This window comes from Microplitis demolitor, chromosome 3 (assembly GCF_026212275.2).
Source record: "Microplitis demolitor isolate Queensland-Clemson2020A chromosome 3, iyMicDemo2.1a, whole genome shotgun sequence".
Classification (NCBI taxonomy): Eukaryota; Metazoa; Arthropoda; class Insecta; order Hymenoptera; family Braconidae; genus Microplitis; species Microplitis demolitor.
This window is the reverse complement of record NC_068547.1, coordinates 19,755,469-19,773,945: the sequence shown is the minus strand read 5'-3', so window position 1 is coordinate 19,773,945 and position 18,477 is coordinate 19,755,469. Positions and strand designations below refer to the sequence as shown.

The following is an 18,477-nucleotide window of genomic DNA, read 5'->3' as shown; positions in this document are numbered from 1 at the left end:
AGTCTCCCCACTTGAAGCGACATCAGTCACCTGTACACTATTATGCTATTCTCAACTTCCACCGGTCCTGTATAAATCTCAGCTATTTATGGAACTGCGCGCACATCCCACGAATCGACAAGTGCAATTCAATTACAACTTACTATTGAATTAAATATGGCACACCCTGGTGGTGTATTATTAGAAATTATATTCCAAGAAACTTGTTTTACTTCGCTGCTTTTATTTTTATCAATGCGTAATTGTTTAGTGTGAAAAATTTATTTATATCATTAATAAAATTTTTAAAAAATTTTCCTTCAGATGAAATTTTTTAAACCGAAGATTAAATAATAAAATTTAGCAACAAGCTCACAAAATCATCTTTTGAGTTATCTTATATGGTTAATAATTTACACACACTCATAAACTCAAAGTTGAAGAGAAGACAAGACAAGAAGTGAAGAGAAGAGACAAGAGGGCTTTGACCAGCGTACCAGGTTGTCCGCAAAAGTTCAATATACTCTGCAGGACTGGTAATTTTTTTGTATCATCATGCGTTCCTTCTTCTCGACACGCGAACTTCACCTCTTAAATGAAAAAATAAGTAAAAGTATATTCAAGGTAAACAAACAACACATTGAAACCCATATAATCTCGATAGTCTACAAAAAATTCCATCCTCTGCTGTTGCAGAGTACCTGCTAATTTTCGATTTTCTAATTTTTTCTCCGGGATGGATGGAGGCAGAAAGAAAGTACCAAATGAGCATTAAAAAAAATCCGTTAATTCGATAGATGAATAACGCGCCGTGTCCTTGGGGTTATGATAATTATCTCCAATAACCGGTAGAGATGTTGAGATGTTGCGTTTATTATATTTGCGGAGGTCATTGGACTATTGCTCAATAAAAGCCATTAAAAGGGCACGTGTAGTCTTTGGGGATAATTTGAATAAGTGTAAATGCTTGTTAGAAAATTTATCTATTCACGTCATACTCTTATACTTATCGAGGCTTTTAAAACAATGCAGCCTTTCAGACGATCTCGAGATCAAGATGCTGTTGCAGGCTTTTAGATTCCTTCAATGGCTCTGATTGTTTACTGTCTGATTACTAAGAAGACAGACGTGTAGTGCATCTGAGGATTTGCTGGCCGATTGACTCCAAGACCGGTACCGTAACCTAAGACTGCGGTAATGACGATGGGACTTTACTAAACCTGAGGACCAACGTGGTAGTTAGATAGTATGTATATACAGTATATCTATATATATATATAATGTAAGTATATGTATAGAAAGGACGAGAAGAAGGTATGGGGGAATAAAGTGTCCGGTCAACGCACCCTGCCTTTTGCGGATAATATATAAAAGCCACGGGGATTGAGCATCCTTACACCAGATCAACAAAATATGCTGAAGAAGATACTTCTTGTTACGTATGCCCTGACTATTGTCAGGGCTCAGGTGCCTAGTTTAGGATGGTGTCCTGATTACGTACCTATGGCTAATTTTGATATTTCAAAGGTATTTATTATTATTTTAATTAAATATTCTGTTTAAATTATAACTCCACGTACAAAAAAAATATATATGCCTCATATATGAAATTTGCCTGCATAGATATTTTTTCGTATGGGTCACTAAATAATTTAATGCAAATTAAAATTTTTATCATTACTGCTATTAATTATTTAATTAAGTATTTATGTATTTAATTTTTATCAGATTTCAATAGTTGATTATATTTTAGTTGCTTAAATTAATAATGAAAATTATAATAAAGATAATAATTTTTACTATAGTTCCTGGGAATGTGGCATGAAGCCGAAAGATATTTTCAACTCTCGGAGGTAGTATCACGTTGCGTGATGGCTAATTACTCACGCGGTCATGATAATAAATTGCGTGTGAGCAACGAAGTTACCAACAGATTGTAAGTAATTGCTTAATTTATTATTTAAATCATTAAAAATCAGCGTTAATCACTATTTAAAATGATTTATTAGTTTTTCAACAGCTTTATTAATTAATAATTATCATAATAGTTTTTTTTATGGTTGGCAGTAAAAAGTAAATGAATATATTTTTATGTTTATTATGAAATTTTAGTACTGGAATAAAACGAGTTTTAGAGGGTGAAATAAAACCAGCAGCTTCAAAAGCCGAAGAAGGAAAATTACATATTAAATATACGACTGTCCCTCTAACACCAGAAACATCTTATGCGGTTTTGGATACTGATTACAAAAATTATGCTGTTTTGTGGAACTGCAATGGTATTGGCCCATTCCATACACAAAATGCCTGGATTATGACGCGAGAACGTATTCCTTCTGGTGAAGTTTTACAAATGGTATTAAAACATACTAATAATTTATTTATTTTGATATTTTTTACGCTGATAATTAAAATGTTTGTTTATAAATTTAATAGGCTTATGGAGTCTTGGATAAATATAAAATATCAAAGACATTTTTTGTGAAAACAGACCAAGAAGATTGTGCCTACTTGGATAAATTGAAACCAGTTGAAAAACCAGCTGAAAAACCAGATCAAGAAACACAACAAGTTGATATTCCAGTTGAAGCTCCCCAACAATTGAGATCAGCTATTATACCTGATGAAACACACATTAATCGTATTAAAGAGGTTGAAAAAGTTGATGAAAAACCTGCCAACAAAATAGAATCCACTGTCAAGGCAGTAAAAACTGAGGCTAAACCAGAAGAAGAGGAAAAAGAAGAAGAAAAAAAGACGATTGTTGACAAGGTGATTGTTAAGGATGTAAAAATTGATGCTGATGAAAAAATGACACCGGTAACGGTTCCAGAAGTTATTTACAAAAAAAGTGCTGATAAAAAGGAGGAAAAACCAGAGAAAGACGAAAAAATAATTGAGAAAGAAGAAGTGAAGAAAACGGATAAAGCTGAAGCAGTTGCTGTTGAAATTCCGAAAGTGGAACCCGTTGTTGCTGATACACCTGACTCCAAGCAAGAAGAACATGATCACAGTAAAACACAAACTGTGGATGCACCAAAAGAAGAGCAAAAAATTGAAAACAAAGTTTGATTGATATTAATAAAATTAATGCACAAAAAAAAAAGTTTTAATGATAAGTAATATTAAATAATTGATTAACTGTTCCAATAGCTGTAGAAGATTATAAAACCAGTCTTCGGTTGTCAAGTTCAATGTTACTTTCCCAGATTACGTATTTAGTTTGTGTAGACTGAATGATGTAAAAAAAAAAAAAAAAAAAAAAAAGGATATAAAAAATAAAAAATAAAAATGTTTAAAAAATATATGTTAAAAAATGTACAAAAAAAAAAAGTGTGAATAAATTGTTACATGAAAAATATTTATTTAAATTATGATTATTTTTTTTTTTTCAAGAGTTACGTAAAAATTTATTAATTTTTTCGTTTTGATTTTACTAACTGCTTAAAGTAATAAATAAGATTTATTATTGAGACTTTAATAAACAAAAACAGAAAGTTTAAATAACCGTGACTTGCAATCATCGCGGCAATGAAAATTACCACAAGATTTGCAATAAATCTACTCTTCCGTATTCATAAATAAAAATTAAAACTTATTATTTTTTATTATTATTGCAAACACGTATTATAGAAGGAGTGCAGGATTATTGAATATATATTAAGATTCAATAACATATATAATCATTAATTGTAATTACCAATGACGGATGACGTATGAAAAATAAAAAATATTGCTTATCATAAAATCATAAATAACTGAACAAAGTCTCATTAGATTGTCAGAGTAATGGGAAAAAAATAAACGTTATAGTTAATGGTAAGATTTAAAATTTGCGGTACGTCTGTCGGTGTTTATTGAACCCTGTCGACATTACCGTTACTGACCTACTCCCTGATAAACCATCTACCAGCGGAGCCGAGAGTATTTGTTGGTCGTTGGTCTCCAAGGCCAGTTAAAGATACAAGTTCACCAGAGAAGTACGTAAGAGTTGTTGATAAATTAAATTAACTCCTAAATATTAACTATCGTTTGCTTAAAATTCAACCATCAGGACATTGCGCTCGATTCACGAATTATCGGTCAAGGCTTATTGAGTCACACGGAAATCATCAAAGTACGCGACAGGTCATTGCCTTTTAATTTAAATAATTTAATTACTCATTCGCTTATTCAATTTTTGTTATTGTATACTAAATTGGTATGAACTTGTATTGTTAATTGCAACTGATTAATTTCATTTAATTACCGTATAACTGATTGTAGAAATTACAAAAGTTTAATAATGTTTTGGATTTCTTTGATCTTGTGTCTGATGGTGGGTAGAATCGAAGGCTTATTGCCGACATTTGGAGTCTGTCCGGATGTTAATACTATTGATAAACTCAATGTTACAGAGGTATGTTAATTACTTTTAATTTAAAACTTTTACTATCAATATTTATGATTTTAATTTACAGTATTTAGGAAAGTGGTATGAAGCTGAGCGTTATTTTTCTATAATTGATTTTGGAGCAAAATGCGGTACTTTTAATTATAGCAAAGAAGATAATGGATCATTAAAACTTGTCAGCTCACAAATATCATCACTGTATGTTTTTTTTTGTAATTTTCAAAGTTAATTATATTTTTTATCAGAATAATTTAGTATCAATTTGAGTGATTAATTAATTGATGAATTACTAATAAATTTTTTTTTTTTTTTTTTTTTTATAGAACTGGGGTAGAATCGACAATTGAAGGACGCGCGAGACCAATTGAAAGAGCTGATGATCCAAAATTTACGGTATCATATCCATCGTTACCGATCCAATATCCTATGCCCCATTGGGTTTTGGGAACTGATTATGACAACTATGCTGTGCTATGGAGTTGCAGTAACATCGGTATTTTTAGGTAAAAAATTGATTATGAAAAAAAAACAAATTTGTTTAATTTAAATAAAATTAATGGATTTTTTTGTTTTAAGTATGCGGAGTGCTTGGATTTTAACACGAGAAAGACAACCACCAGTTCCGGTTCTTGAGCAAGCGTACAAAGTTTTGGATAAAAATCAAATAAGCCGCGCATACTTTTCACGTACCGACCAAAAAAATTGTCCAATTATTTCAAATTAAAATTATTTATTACTTTGATTTTATAGTGAAATTAAATTTCAGTTTGTATTTATTATTTATTATTAACTTATTTATTGTCATATATTTATAAAAAAATAAATTATATTTATCTAAAAATCACCCGTATGAAAATAACATATATTTTCACAATATATGTAAAAATATATGATAAATATAAGAAAATATATGTGGCGAACTTAACTATATTTTCTGATATATTTTCTTTTATATTAAAAAATATAATACTCATCATATACGAGTCCGTATATGTTTAGCATGTATGAAATATATTTTTATCATATATAAAAAATATATTCTGATAATATATAAAAACATATTCATATTGTGTATGAAAAAAAAAAGTTTCTTATTCATAAGGCCCACTCCAATAAAATTAGATCTAAATTTTAATATACTCTTTAAATTGCAGATAAAATTCTCAAAATTAATTAATTTGAAGCGAATATAATATACCCATATACATATACATACATCGAATAAAATATATGCTTAAATATAACAAAGAAAATATATGATGCCATATATAATATAATTTATATGCTACCCTATATTTCATTTCATATAAAAATCTTATAATTTTTGAATATAAAAGAGAATATATCAATACAATATATTATAAGGTAAATATAGCTTCATATAAAACACGTATAAGTTAGATATATGGAATACATTTTATATCAAGTCGGCGAAAGTCTCTATATGATTTTTTATAATATACAATATAATATATCATATATTTTTTTGTTGCAAACATATATGATTTTATATATTTTAACCATATATTGTTTTTTTCATACGGGCATTTTATTATTTAATTTAAAATTTTATGTTTGCTGGGAAAAATTGATAAGTATGTAAAAATATCTATTGTAATGCAGTCTGTCTGTCTCTCGTCAATCAACACTATCTCGTATTTAAAGCAATAAGTCTATTAATAATTAATATTTAAACGATAAGCTCTGTGTTGAAAAGTATAAAAACCGAATTTATAACTTTAGATCCTATCAGTAGCTTTGCGTCGTCTCAAGTTAAAAATATTAAGTTAATAAACTTTTTAAAAATGTTTGTCATTTTTTACTTTTTGACTTTTATTGCTGGCACTTTGGCTCAAATTTCGCGACCTGGATCATGTCCATACGTCAAGCCAGTAGAAAATTTTCAACCAGAAAACGTAAGATTATTTTAAATAACCGAAAAATTATTTTCAACAAAAGAAAAATATTAACCTATCACTGTTTATTATTAGTACACAGGAGTTTGGTATGAAATTAAACGCTATGATAATTTCTATGAACTTAATCACAAGTGTACTTGTGTCAATGTGACACTGGAATCACATAATAGATTAAAATTAGCAGCACGTTATATGAATTCGCTGTAAGTATGGATAACTGGGGCTTATTATCTTTATTTTTTTAATCGTTTATTTGAATCAATCTGGTGAAAAATTTGAAAAAAGTTTTGCGAAATTTAAATGTTTTAAAGAGTTACGAGAATTTTTGGAGCTTTAAGTTCTCAGTAAAATGCATTTTGTTCATGAACTCAAATTTTTTAAATCACAACATATTTTTCTATAGTCCAAAATAAGTTCAAAAAAAAAAATCTCACCTTTAAAAATACACAGTAAAAAATTTGCGGAGTAAACGCGGATTGAATCCGGAGGGAAAGTTATTTTAGTATTAAAACTCCAAATCGGAGTGAATGTGGATTGAAATAAAATTCAGACCACTTTGAAATCACCCCGCTAAAATGATAAACTTTCTATTTACTCTGTATGCGAAGTAGTTTTTTTTTTAAACTCCAAGTGAATTCGGATTTAAATGAAATTCATAATCACTCCGAATTCACTCCAGATTTTTTACAGCGTATTTGTCAATAATAAAGTATATTTTTATTTATAAATTATAGTTCAGGATCAATATCAAATTCGTTAGCAATGGCATATCCAATAAAAGGAATATCGATACCACAATACCGAGTAAAGTCATCAAAATCTGCAGACCCACATAATTCAGTAACAACGATCCTCGATACAGATTACACAAATTATTCAATTGTTTACATGTGTCAAGAAGTCGAATCTACCCAGTAATTTTATTTATTCTATAAAAATAAAAATCAAATACCGTTTTCACTCATCCACTAATCGATTGATTTCCTTCCAGTTTAATTTACCTATGGATCTTTTCACGTGAAAGAACTCTAAGCCTCAAAACATTGGGACAACGTTTAAAAGTCGAAGCTGATAATCATCTACCAATAGAATATTTGCAACTCGTCGAACAAAATTGCTCTTAATAAAAATTTAAATATCGTAGTAATTAAATTAACGAATGTGCGTCAAATTGGTCGTGTAAAAGTTATTTTTAAATAAATGATTAATACGATACATTATCCAGTGATAAGATTAACTCGTTGTTTGATTGAAACCTGTCAGTAGTTATCTACATATGAATTTTTAAATATTTAAAAGTTTAGTATAAAGAAAGAAAATTTTTTAAATTTATTTCAGTTTAAATTTTCTATCCATTATTTTCAAATCGTATAAAAAATAAATATAATGTTATTTTTATTATATTTTCATTATGTACCAATTCATTAGCCCAAGTATTAGATATCAGTGACTGTGCCTTCACAAAACCAATGGGAGATTTTAAAAAAAAAAATGTAATGTTTAATTCAATTAATTAGTACACTGCAAAACATTCGCCAAGTGAACGCGGAGTGAATAAGGACTTAAATAAAATCCATAATTGCTCAGAATTGACTCCCGAATTTTTGAAGTGTACACTTATAAAGGACAAATTAATAAATAAATAAAATTAGTTTGCAGGTAAATGGTATGAAATAGAGCGTACCGCAAATCCAAGTCAATTTGCGGAAATGTGTACTAGTTACAATTACACATTCAATGAAAATTATACGACGCTAATAATCCAAGGACGAACTGTTTATTTTTTGTATGTTGTTCACTAAATAATATTTACAATTAATAATAAAAAATGAAAATAATAATTATCAGAACAGGAGCAATGCAACATTGGGAGGCAACCGGTTTTGTACACTGTGAAAAATTTCCAACAAATTTTACTATGGGTGCATTGTAACACCGGACTATAAGAAAACTGGCACAAAATTTACAAGTGTCTCATAGTAAACGGTATGCGCAGACGACACGATTGGGACATATGCGCATACGTTTACCTGGGACGCTTGTAAATTTTGTACCAGTTTTCTTATGGTCCGGGGTTACAATGCACCCATAGTAAAATTTAATGGGAATTTTTCACAGTGTAGATACTGATAATCCTGCAAAGATGGAAATTAAACTTCCTTCGCTTGCTGAAATAAAAACTGTAAATAGTATAATTATTGATACAGATTATTCTAATTATGCAGTTGCTGTCGAATGTCGCAGTAACAGACAGTTGACGTAATTATTATAATATTATTTACTTATTTATTTTTTTTTGTTTTCTAATAATTGTGATCAGTCACAAGTGACTCATGGCTTTATAGTATTTATAAAAAATGTATGAATAAATAATTGAACTTTTTTCAATAGGCACAAAAATGCTTGGTTGTTGTCAAGGACTCGGCACCTCGATAAGAAATATATTTTACACGGCCGAAAAGTTTTACGCGAAAATGGTGTGTCGAAGTATAGATTATTGTCTATCGATCAACAAAATTGTCCTCAATAACAGAAGGAAAAATATAACTGCCGTTATTTTATTTACTAATGTTTTTTTTTGTTGATAGTTAAGAGCTGAATGTTACACTTGAATAAATAATTGTTGATTCATGAATAAATATTACTAAGCATATTAAATCGACTCATTTGTTATAATTATTTAAAGTGTCATGCATGTAAGTTAATAATAATCTTCGATAAAAGCTAAAAAAATTATAAAGAACTTCCTAGAATCTTATTGAGTTTTCGCTACACGCGCTCAGTTCGATAACAAACACTACCATGACAAGAAATACATTGTAGATATTGAATAGTAATATACTTATATATGCCGTGTAGTATTTACCTTGAAATGAATCTACGAGATAACAAAAATGCGCGGTTTGTCGAGCTATGCCATCAGTTCTACAAGCGTATTCATAGCGAATTGGTGCTCTTCATTTTTATTGTCGCTATATAATACTTTTTTTTCATTACCATTTAAAATGAAGACTTTACTTGTAATTACGTTCGTTTTTATGTCAATTACTGGAGCTTTAGCTCAATCATTTAATGTAGGTCCTTGTCCTAAAGTGAATACGGTTGAAAATTTGGATATTGAAAGCGTAAGTTTTTTTTTCTATGGTAACTAGATGATAAAAATTATTGAATAATTAATTTTAAAAATATTTTAAAGAATTTCAGGGGGAGAATTTTATTTTTTCGCGTAAAAAGATTATTTCTACTCTGATAGAAGGATTTTTTAACATTTAAAAAGATATATTAGTATTTAAGAAACCATTTCTTAAATAGTAAGAAATATTTGTTAAATATTAAGAAATCTTCTTAAATGCTAAGAAATCCTTCTATCAGTGTAGAAATTTTTTATTTACTTCAAAATTTTATTTTCTGTAATTCCATAACTTTTTTTTCAGTATACAGGACTTTGGTATGAATATGAGCGAAGTTTTCCAATGGTTTTTGAATTTGGCGGCAAATGTGTTACAGCTAATTACAGTGCTAATGATGATGGTACAATAAAAGTTGTTAACCGACAAATTTCATCAATGTACGTTGAAAATAAAATTTATTGTTTCTAAAATGAATATCATTCGTTGCGTTTAATTTAAATGCTCAAAAATAATATATTTAACTTTTTAGAACTGGTTCAGAATCATCAATAGTTGGTACAGCAAGAGTGGATGATGAAGCATGTAAAAATACGACCTGTGGTAAATTGAAAGTTACCTTTCCAGTACCAGTAGTAGGTGAAGTAGAGGGAACTTATTGGGTTCTCGATACAGATTATACAAGTTATGCTGCAGTATGGAGCTGTACTAGTTTTGTAGTTTCTCAGTAAGTAAAAATTTACTCACTATTACCCCAAATTATAACTTGATAATAATAATAAATATTTATCACAATTTATTCACTTTTTTAGTATATCCTATGCTTGGGTTTTAACCAGAGATCAACAACCCTCAAACTCTGTTGTGAAGAAAGCTACAAGTCTTTTTGATGATAATAAAATCGAGTATATTTTTATGACCAAAACTGATCAAGAAAACTGTCCATAATTGTTTCTATTCCAAAACAAATAATAATGTATCTTATTTTAAAAATGTAATTTTAGAAAAAAGATCCTAATTGAATCACGTTTTAATAAATAATAATTATTAAGTTCATTTTACTACTACGATGCATATATTTTATTTTTTTAATTTACTAATCTTCAAATTTATAACAACATATTTTTTTCATTAATCTTTAATTTTATATACCCGTTTCCGGTTCAATTACTTATATTGTTACATCGAATAATAATTTGCAATACGTCATAGATATCTATATATCAATAATAGTAATAATAATAGACTCGTTCGTCATTTTATATTTTAAATTTATCGAATCCATAAGATAACAAAACTTGTGAATTGTTGAGTCACGCAATCAACTCTTTTGTTGTTACACACTATATACAATAGTTAAATTTTACTTTTTTTCATGTCAAGTAATTGTTCAAGTATTAAAATTTTTTATTAAAAAATAAAAATACGTTATTTTAATAATGAATTTTCTAAATAAAAATTTTTTTAATATCTAGGATTTTTGTAAAAGTATAAAATAAACATTCCAATATTTCTTTGATTAATGGGTAAATATGTAACAGCTAATTATGATAGAAATGATAAAGATAGAACGATAAAAGTTAATAATGGATAATTGTTTTTTCGAAATACGTTGTAACAAAATTTAATAACTACTGCTATTTGTAATTATAACAGTTATTTCACTTGCTTACATTTTAGGTAAACAAATATATAAATAAATAATAAATGCAAATATTTTTTTTTTATGTACTCATTAAATTTTTTCAATTTGTAGGATTCTGAACATGAATAATAAAAAGCATTCTGTAATATGGAGTTGTACAAATTATGTATTTTCTCCGTAAAATACCTCAAATACTCAAATAATAGTTGATCAAAAATTTATGTATAAATTCGTGTAACTTTATTGCTTTATATTTACTCTATATATACTTAGATTTTTAACAAAGAATAAAAAAAATATTAAAAAGTGACGTTAAAAATTTTTTTAGAATGAAAATATATAGTATCGATTATATATCGATGACTAAAACTATTTGAGAAAATTATCCACGATTTTTATTATTAGTTGTAATACTATTCAAAATAAAAAAAAAAATATCAGTAATTATCGATATAAATAAAATACAGTATGAATTTTTATTTTTTGTAAAAAATAGGTTGCACATTAAGATTTAAAAGTAATAGCTGATAAATTTTAACGACTTGTTTTTAACCCACCGGGTATGTGAATGACCTAAATGATATCATGTTAATATTTTTAAAAACCGAACAAAAATTGATTGAAAAAATAAATTTATTTCATATCAATATCTATCATGATAAAAAAACAAATTTAAGTTATCAATTGATAAAAAAGTTTTATTAGTGGAATTTTTACTTCCATTGTCAATTATTAATACTCAGTCGTAAAAACTTTTTCAACTTGATTAATTTTTAACGAATAGAGTCTAAGATAGCATTACCAAAATTTAACACGAAGAATATAAGCGATAGATTATCAAATTACTGCACAGTTTTGACGAATTTATACCTCAAGAATAGCCAACGCGATAAATAAATCAAAATATGTATGTCCTAACAATTATTTGCTGCCTTATTACTGCAGCTTACGGTCAAAGCATCGGAATTGGTCCATGCCCTATAGTTAAAGCTTCGAAAACGATTGAAATTGATAAAGTAAGTTATATATTTTTATAATTATTTAGAATATAAAATTGAACAAAAAAATATTCTACATACAATTGATTAAAATTAATAAAATAAATTGCCAATTAGTATTTTGGAAAATGGTACGAATGGAAAAGAAGTGATTATTTGGGTGGCATATGTTCTTCGTCTACTTGGACTAAACATTCAGACACTAAAATAACAGTTGTACATCGTAGTATTTCAAAAATGTAATGCTTCAACTATTTTATAATTAATTTCGAACCTATGAAATTTATTTGTTTTAAGTTTATTTAATATTTTAATATTTCAGTACTAATTTGGAATCAGGAATTATTGGTTACGTAACGATAAATGATGAAAAAGTAAATGTAAAGTATAACATATCTATGGGTCGTAACATTGAAGTAGAGTACAGGGTTCTCGATACCGATTACGACAACTTTTCTATCCTCTGGAGTTGCTCAAACTACAAGTTTGTGCAGTAAGAATAATTTTTAATCGAGTAAATTGATTCATTCTGACAAATTAATTTATTGATAATTTATTTTTAGCTACTCTCACTTATCAGTACACATAAGAAATCTTACCGTTGAACCAGACACTTCAAAAATTGAAGAAACATTAAAAAAAGCAGGAGTTATCTCTCTGCCGATGAGAAAAGTTGACCATTCGAATTGCCCATAAATTTTAATCATTGAAAAAAAAAACATTGCCATCGAACTTTTACGACAATCTCATGATTGTGAAGAAACGCTGTATGATTTAATCACCAAAATTATAAAAAAAAAATGTTTGCTTCTATTGTGTACTAGAATATATTGTTCAAAATAAATTTTGCATTATTAAAAAATAATTTTTTAATTTATTTCTGTAGCAATAAAATATTATTTGAAGAAAAACTATTTGAATTATTTTTTAATCAATATTTTAATACTTCACACTTATATCTGTATTTATTTAAGCATTATATTTTGTGTAAAAATATTAAATCTATGAATATTTTTTTTTTAAATATAAAAACGTTATCATAATTGTAAAAAATTAATTTTTCCTGATCGTCCCAATTTAACCTAATTTACTCTCTTGTATAATTTATTTTGGATTTATTGGAGTATTTAGAAATACAAACCAGCTGAATAAGTAAAAATTGCAGTTGATAATGATCAAAGATAATTAATTTCATTTTAATATAAAAAAAAAACATAATAATTGATTTAAGCTAAAAAGTGCGAATTATAAATTCTTCAATTTTGGAATTCTTTGAAGATAAAAAAAATAATGCTCAGTTTTATCCTGGCACATTCGATAAATTTAAATGAAAATATTCAAATCATTTTTCAGTTGGTGTGTTAATGGTTAATATTGACTAAAAAATAATATTTAAGTGAAAAATGTTAAAACAACTAATACTTCTTCATCAAAACAGACATTGATAATATAATGATTTTTATATAAATATTTTGATATTTTTTAATATTTTGTAATTAGTAACGTGCACTCTTATAAACGCCAAAAAATTATTAATAACTTCAGAAATTATTTTTTTGCTTGACCGACATTTGCTTCATAAAATCACTGATTTACTTTCAAAGAAATTGAATAATTTAAGAGGAATATGTTGCGTGAATTAATAATTTTATCTCTTATTGCTGGAGCATTTGGGTTAGCTTCGGAATCTGACACGTGTCCAATTATAAAACAACGATTCTGGAATTTAGATAGAGTAAATATAAACGAAAAATAATATATTCAAAAACAATAAATAAATTATTGAATAATTTATTATAGTATGCCGAGAAATGGTTCGAATATAAGAGAAGTTTAAATAATTGGGTTGGTGCTGACAAATGTACTACAGCTCAATGGGAGAGACTTGGACCTCGGGTGTTGACTTTTACTTGTTCTGGTATTTCGACAATGTAAATTAATTTTTTATTAATTACATCAATTCTACATTTTTTTTTTTTTTGAAGCTGAATCTATGGCTAAGGTCGATCATGATAACTGTCCCTACTGTTGATTTATTTATTATGTACTAATTAATTGATCAATAATAAAGAAGTTACATATATAATTTATAAATTCAAAAAGTTATTTTCTTTTTGTTTTTATGGACAATTAAACCTTTTAGGATCAGCTCAAGTTGTTTAAAATTTTTAGAGGGTAAAATTTTTTCTATGATATTTATGGGCAATTTGAATCTAATTTTCAATCAATTGAATTGAAAATTATGTAATCGATTGCAATTTTTGAGATATAAGATTTCATTTTGAGTACAAAAGTACCGATTATAGATTTTTTCCGCTTAGTGTCCGCTTAGTGTCCGCTTAGTGTCTCTCTCATATTAATGCGAGTCTGGTTAAAAGAAAAAGATACAAGCCGGATTTATAACGCGATTCGACTGTATTTGTTTTTATTTTTTGGCCCTGATATTTCTTTAAAAAATTGATAAATAATTAGATACTTTATTCTGTTTTATAAAAATAATTTTTTCTATTTTTAACTGAAAAAGTTTCATACTTTTTTATTCATCAATTTTTTTCTGCATAAAAGAATATTTAATTTGCATACACATATTTACATTATGACAAATTATGAAAATATCAATTTAACGTCATTATTGATTTAAAAATTTTGAATGAAGATAAAATTTTATTGACAAGCGAATAAAAAGTATTGATAACAAAGACAATCGTTTTCAGTTATTAAATGACATTCCTTGTTAAGTGAACAACTTTCTTTAGATCAAAAGTATTATAAATTCAAGAAAATGTTGTTTATATTGATTATTATTTGTTTGACAGACGGCGCTTTTACTGAGTCAATAAGTCCAGGTCATTGTCCAAATATAACATTGGATAGACAATTGGACCTAAGTAAAGTTAGTATTTTAATAATATTATAAAAGATAACGATTTTATTAGCTACTATTAAAAATTAAATATTCTTTTAGTACCAAGGACAGTGGTATGAATACAAAAGAAGCTCTAATATTTGGACCAATGCAGATAAATGTACTTCATTGACATGGAGAATAATTGGAAATCAGTGGACTATCACCTTTTCAGGCATTTCATTCTTGTAATAATCTTTTTATTTTTTTCAAGACCCATTTTTTTTTAAATCCATATAAATCAATATTCAATCGTAAAAATCTATGATAGTTTATTTTTATTAACGAATAATATCAAGGAACCCCGTGATGATCAGTCAGGATTTTTAAGTATCAACTTAACAACGGTCACAAGTTTAACAGGCATGAAAAAAATTTATTGCGAGTGGAATATTGTATATTTGATTTAATTTAAACTCGTGTTTAAATTAAAAGTAACTAATTATTGTTATCGATTCCCCAGCCGATGAAGCAGATAACCGCTACTGATTTTTAGCCAATAATAATTACCGACCATTAATTAATTACGAATAATTTGGTCCACATGGTCCGCATACATTTCATCTAAATTTTATTATAGGATTCGTCCAATCACATTACGAATAGTTTGGCCCACATACATTTCATCTAAATTTTATTAGAAGATTTTATTATAGAATTCAAACCTATTTAAAATTAAATAAAATTCTTCAATATTGACGACTGTTAAATACGGAATCCTTAAAAATTTTTAATAAAAAAACTTGAATATTTTAGGACTAGTAGTGGTTCAAAGTCAACTACATTTTCAAAAATGTCACTCATCGGTAATAGTAAAATTGGTGTCACGAATTATTTAGCTGTTTTGGGTGCATCGTATAGAGAATATTATATTCTCGAAACAGACAACAAAAACTATTCAATTGTTTGGAGTTGCGAAAATAAAGGAACCGGACAGTGAGTAGATTGATGACTCATTTTATAACAAAATGGAACTAAATTGTGATAGATATTATCACGGAAATGTTGAGTCTTTTATTATTAATCTTTTATTTATATCTATTAGCATCAGAAATGCTTGGATCCTCACAAGAGAAGTAAATCCTACAGTAAATATCGAAAAAATAGCTAAAAGGGTGTTTGGTACGCATTGCATTGAAATGCCGTCTATGTCAAGAGTTGATCACTACAATTGCTAACAGTATTAATAAATTTTTAAATTAATCGAAATGTAAATCAAATCTAGAATAGTGATTATTTATTGTATTAGTTGTACTCAATAAAAAAACGTAAAGGATTTCGCCTGAATACGAGTTTAAATTTTTCATTAATTTTCTTATCTTATTTTATTTTATTTCATGAAATTTTGAATTCTTATCACTCAATTAGTGTCAGTTAGAAAATAAAAATACTTTGTTTACTTCCATCTCTCTAAAAAATTCATTTTTACGGTAAAATATATAAAAATATTCTGTAAAAAATTTGCAGACCAAACGCAGATTAAATCCGGAGTAAATGCGGAATGATTTCGGAGCGGATGACTATTTATTTAATCCCCTCAGAGTGAACTTCACTTCGGAAAGGAATTTATTTTAATATTAAAACTTTGGATCGGAGTGGATGCAGATTGGAAAAAAAATCCGCATCGATCTGAAATCACTCCGCTAAAAAGACAAACTCCCTCTGTATGCGGAGTAATTTTTTTTAAAAACTCTGATTGACGGAGTGAATAAGGATTTAAATAAAATCTGTAATCATTCCGAATTCACTCCCAATTTTTTAACAATCTATATTTTTATTTAAATTCAAAACTGTTTTTTTAATAATAAAATGTCTCAAATAATGAATTTTGACATATTAAAAATTTTCAAATTTTAAATTTGAAAAATACTGATCAACGTACGATTTTTTAAATTAAAAATTATATAACCCCACTATTCCTTAGAAAAAAATATTTTTAATAAGATAAAAAACAAAATAATTTTATTTATATTTAAATATTATTACATACTCTTATTTTCCGACGTCTTAATGTTATTCAATGAAAAAATAAATATTTTAACAATTGAGCGGAAAAATTTTCACGTCAGTATATCCTTAGCACGTCGGTAACTAACAAGGGATATGCCTATAAAAAGCGCTAATACAAACGCGTTTGATTAGTTCATCAGAATTGATCGTCGGATAATTTTTAAAAAATAATAACAAGCAAAATGTTACGTCTTTCAATAATTGGGTGTTTAATTGCTGGGGTTTTTACTCAATCATTTAATGCTAGACAATGTCCTCATATACCTGTTGAGCCAGTTGATCCAAATAGAGTAAGTTTATTTTTTATCTAAAATTGTTTACTGTGATTATAATACGTTTTAAACAAAATTTATAAGATGGAGTTTATATCTTTAGATGGTCGGAGAATGGTGGGAGTATCAGCGTAGTAGCAATAATTGGGATAATGTAGAGAGCTGTGCGAAAATGTATTGGAATAAAGTTGAAAATGGTGTATTAAAAGTCGTTTTTACTGATATTTCCTCGCTGTAATTTAAAAATTCCTATATATTATTTAAAATATAAATGCGTTCTGTTGAATTTATTTAATTAATATTTTATGATTTAGAATCAACGATAACTCAACAGTTGCATCGGAAATAGCTATGGAAAATAACGCCCTGTATGTAACTGTGCATTTACCAATTTTGGGACCTATAAAAAAAAAGCACTACGTACTTGAGACAGATTATGACAACTATGCAATAATGTGGGCCTGTGAATATCAAGGATCTCAATAGTAAGTGGATAAATTAAAAAGATAAAGTAAAATTTCATTTTTACTTCTGTCTATTTTCTAATTCATAATTTTTCCAGCACTACTTTCGCTTGGGTCAAGACACGAGACAGATTCCCGAAATTCGATATCGATCGTATAGTCAGAAGAGCATTTTTGAAGAGAGGTCTACCCCTTGTACCAATGACCACTATTAATCAAGATAATTGTCCAGAAAGAATTTGTTATCTGTCTAATTAAGGTCATTTTATTGCTAAGTGTACAAATCACCGAATTTAATGACAGAAATAAAAAAATAGAAATTAAGTTACGATTGATTCATTTTCTTTTACTAATTTAATTCAATTCATACGAATTCCACTGAGCAGTTTAAAAATTTTTCATTTTTTATTTTCAAAGTATTTAAATCAGAGATTAAACGAACACTTGGTTTTTATTTATAAAAGGTTTTTTTGATTAATTTCGTATAATAAACTAATTTTGAAGATCCGAAAATATTCATATTAAATATTTGTTCTAAACGAATTCATTTTTTTTAAAATGAAGAAATTTTAGCGTTGATAGAGAATCTTATCTCGAAAATAAAAAAAAAAAAAATTATGTCCTTTTGTTCATTATTCAAAAATATACTATGGCAATTTTCAGAACGTACATACATATAAAGAGACATACTATAAATAATTCACTTGAAATGATATCGCGATTATTTATTGAAATATGATACTGAAGTTAGCTGACGTCTAATA

At 27.3% G+C, this 18,477-nt stretch overlaps 5 protein-coding genes across 5 annotated transcripts; all 5 read left to right on the top strand.

Annotated features, from left to right (window-relative positions):
* Window positions 1-1,362: 1,362 nt before the first annotated feature.
* On the top strand, window positions 1,363-5,216 carry LOC106693110 (uncharacterized). Its single transcript, XM_014442728.2, has 9 exons — window positions 1,363-1,506; window positions 1,785-1,915; window positions 2,092-2,335; window positions 2,416-3,045; window positions 4,001-4,107; window positions 4,246-4,378; window positions 4,440-4,570; window positions 4,696-4,875; window positions 4,949-5,216. The coding sequence occupies exons 1-9, from the start codon at window positions 1,393-1,395 to the stop codon at window positions 5,094-5,096; spliced, it is 1,818 nt and encodes a 605-aa protein (XP_014298214.2). The 5' UTR covers window positions 1,363-1,392; the 3' UTR covers window positions 5,097-5,216.
* A 653-nt stretch (window positions 5,217-5,869) lies between these two features.
* On the top strand, window positions 5,870-7,487 carry LOC103574541 (bilin-binding protein-like). Its single transcript, XM_008554009.3, has 4 exons — window positions 5,870-6,288; window positions 6,364-6,494; window positions 7,026-7,205; window positions 7,283-7,487. Exons 1-4 carry the CDS (start codon window positions 6,178-6,180, stop codon window positions 7,413-7,415), a joined length of 555 nt encoding a protein of 184 aa, XP_008552231.1. The 5' UTR covers window positions 5,870-6,177; the 3' UTR covers window positions 7,416-7,487.
* A 1,641-nt stretch (window positions 7,488-9,128) lies between these two features.
* On the top strand, window positions 9,129-10,480 carry LOC103574543 (apolipoprotein D; the record flags this gene model as incomplete). Its single annotated transcript, XM_008554011.3, is given in 4 exon segments — window positions 9,129-9,416; window positions 9,726-9,859; window positions 9,952-10,146; window positions 10,232-10,480. Coding segments are annotated over 4 exon segments (753 nt in total), but the record flags the coding sequence as incomplete, so codon positions are not given.
* A 1,299-nt stretch (window positions 10,481-11,779) lies between these two features.
* On the top strand, window positions 11,780-12,927 carry LOC103574544 (apolipoprotein D). The gene is made up of 4 exons (XM_008554012.2): window positions 11,780-12,080; window positions 12,180-12,301; window positions 12,385-12,555; window positions 12,626-12,927. Exons 1-4 carry the CDS (start codon window positions 11,970-11,972, stop codon window positions 12,756-12,758), a joined length of 537 nt encoding a protein of 178 aa, XP_008552234.1. The 5' UTR covers window positions 11,780-11,969; the 3' UTR covers window positions 12,759-12,927.
* Window positions 12,928-17,159: 4,232 nt separating this feature from the next.
* Window positions 17,160-17,971, top strand: LOC103574586 (apolipoprotein D-like). Its single transcript, XM_008554062.1, has 4 exons — window positions 17,160-17,267; window positions 17,353-17,483; window positions 17,564-17,734; window positions 17,812-17,971. Exons 1-4 carry the CDS (start codon window positions 17,160-17,162, stop codon window positions 17,969-17,971), a joined length of 570 nt encoding a protein of 189 aa, XP_008552284.1.
* The last annotated feature ends 506 nt before the right edge of the window (window positions 17,972-18,477 follow it).

Excerpts from the sequence above, each read along its gene's own strand:
- LOC106693110 (XM_014442728.2), top strand. The coding sequence starts at position 1,393 with ATGCTGAAGAAGATACTTCTTGTTACGTATGCCCTGACTATTGTCAGG. Across the intron at positions 1,916-2,091 it reads AACGAAGTTACCAACAGATT|TACTGGAATAAAACGAGTTT; the intron begins GTAAGTAATTGC and ends ATGAAATTTTAG. Across the intron at positions 3,046-4,000 it reads AGCAAAAAATTGAAAACAAA|TTAACTATCGTTTGCTTAAA; the intron begins GTTTGATTGATA and ends AACTCCTAAATA.
- LOC103574541 (XM_008554009.3), top strand. The coding sequence starts at position 6,178 with ATGTTTGTCATTTTTTACTTTTTGACTTTTATTGCTGGCACTTTGGCT. Across the intron at positions 6,289-6,363 it reads AAAATTTTCAACCAGAAAAC|TACACAGGAGTTTGGTATGA; the intron begins GTAAGATTATTT and ends GTTTATTATTAG. Across the intron at positions 6,495-7,025 it reads GCACGTTATATGAATTCGCT|TTCAGGATCAATATCAAATT; the intron begins GTAAGTATGGAT and ends TATAAATTATAG.
- LOC103574544 (XM_008554012.2), top strand. The coding sequence starts at position 11,970 with ATGTATGTCCTAACAATTATTTGCTGCCTTATTACTGCAGCTTACGGT. Across the intron at positions 12,081-12,179 it reads AAACGATTGAAATTGATAAA|TATTTTGGAAAATGGTACGA; the intron begins GTAAGTTATATA and ends ATTGCCAATTAG. Across the intron at positions 12,302-12,384 it reads CATCGTAGTATTTCAAAAAT|TACTAATTTGGAATCAGGAA; the intron begins GTAATGCTTCAA and ends TTAATATTTCAG.
- LOC103574586 (XM_008554062.1), top strand. The coding sequence starts at position 17,160 with ATGTTACGTCTTTCAATAATTGGGTGTTTAATTGCTGGGGTTTTTACT. Across the intron at positions 17,268-17,352 it reads AGCCAGTTGATCCAAATAGA|ATGGTCGGAGAATGGTGGGA; the intron begins GTAAGTTTATTT and ends TTATATCTTTAG. Across the intron at positions 17,484-17,563 it reads TTTACTGATATTTCCTCGCT|AATCAACGATAACTCAACAG; the intron begins GTAATTTAAAAA and ends TTTATGATTTAG.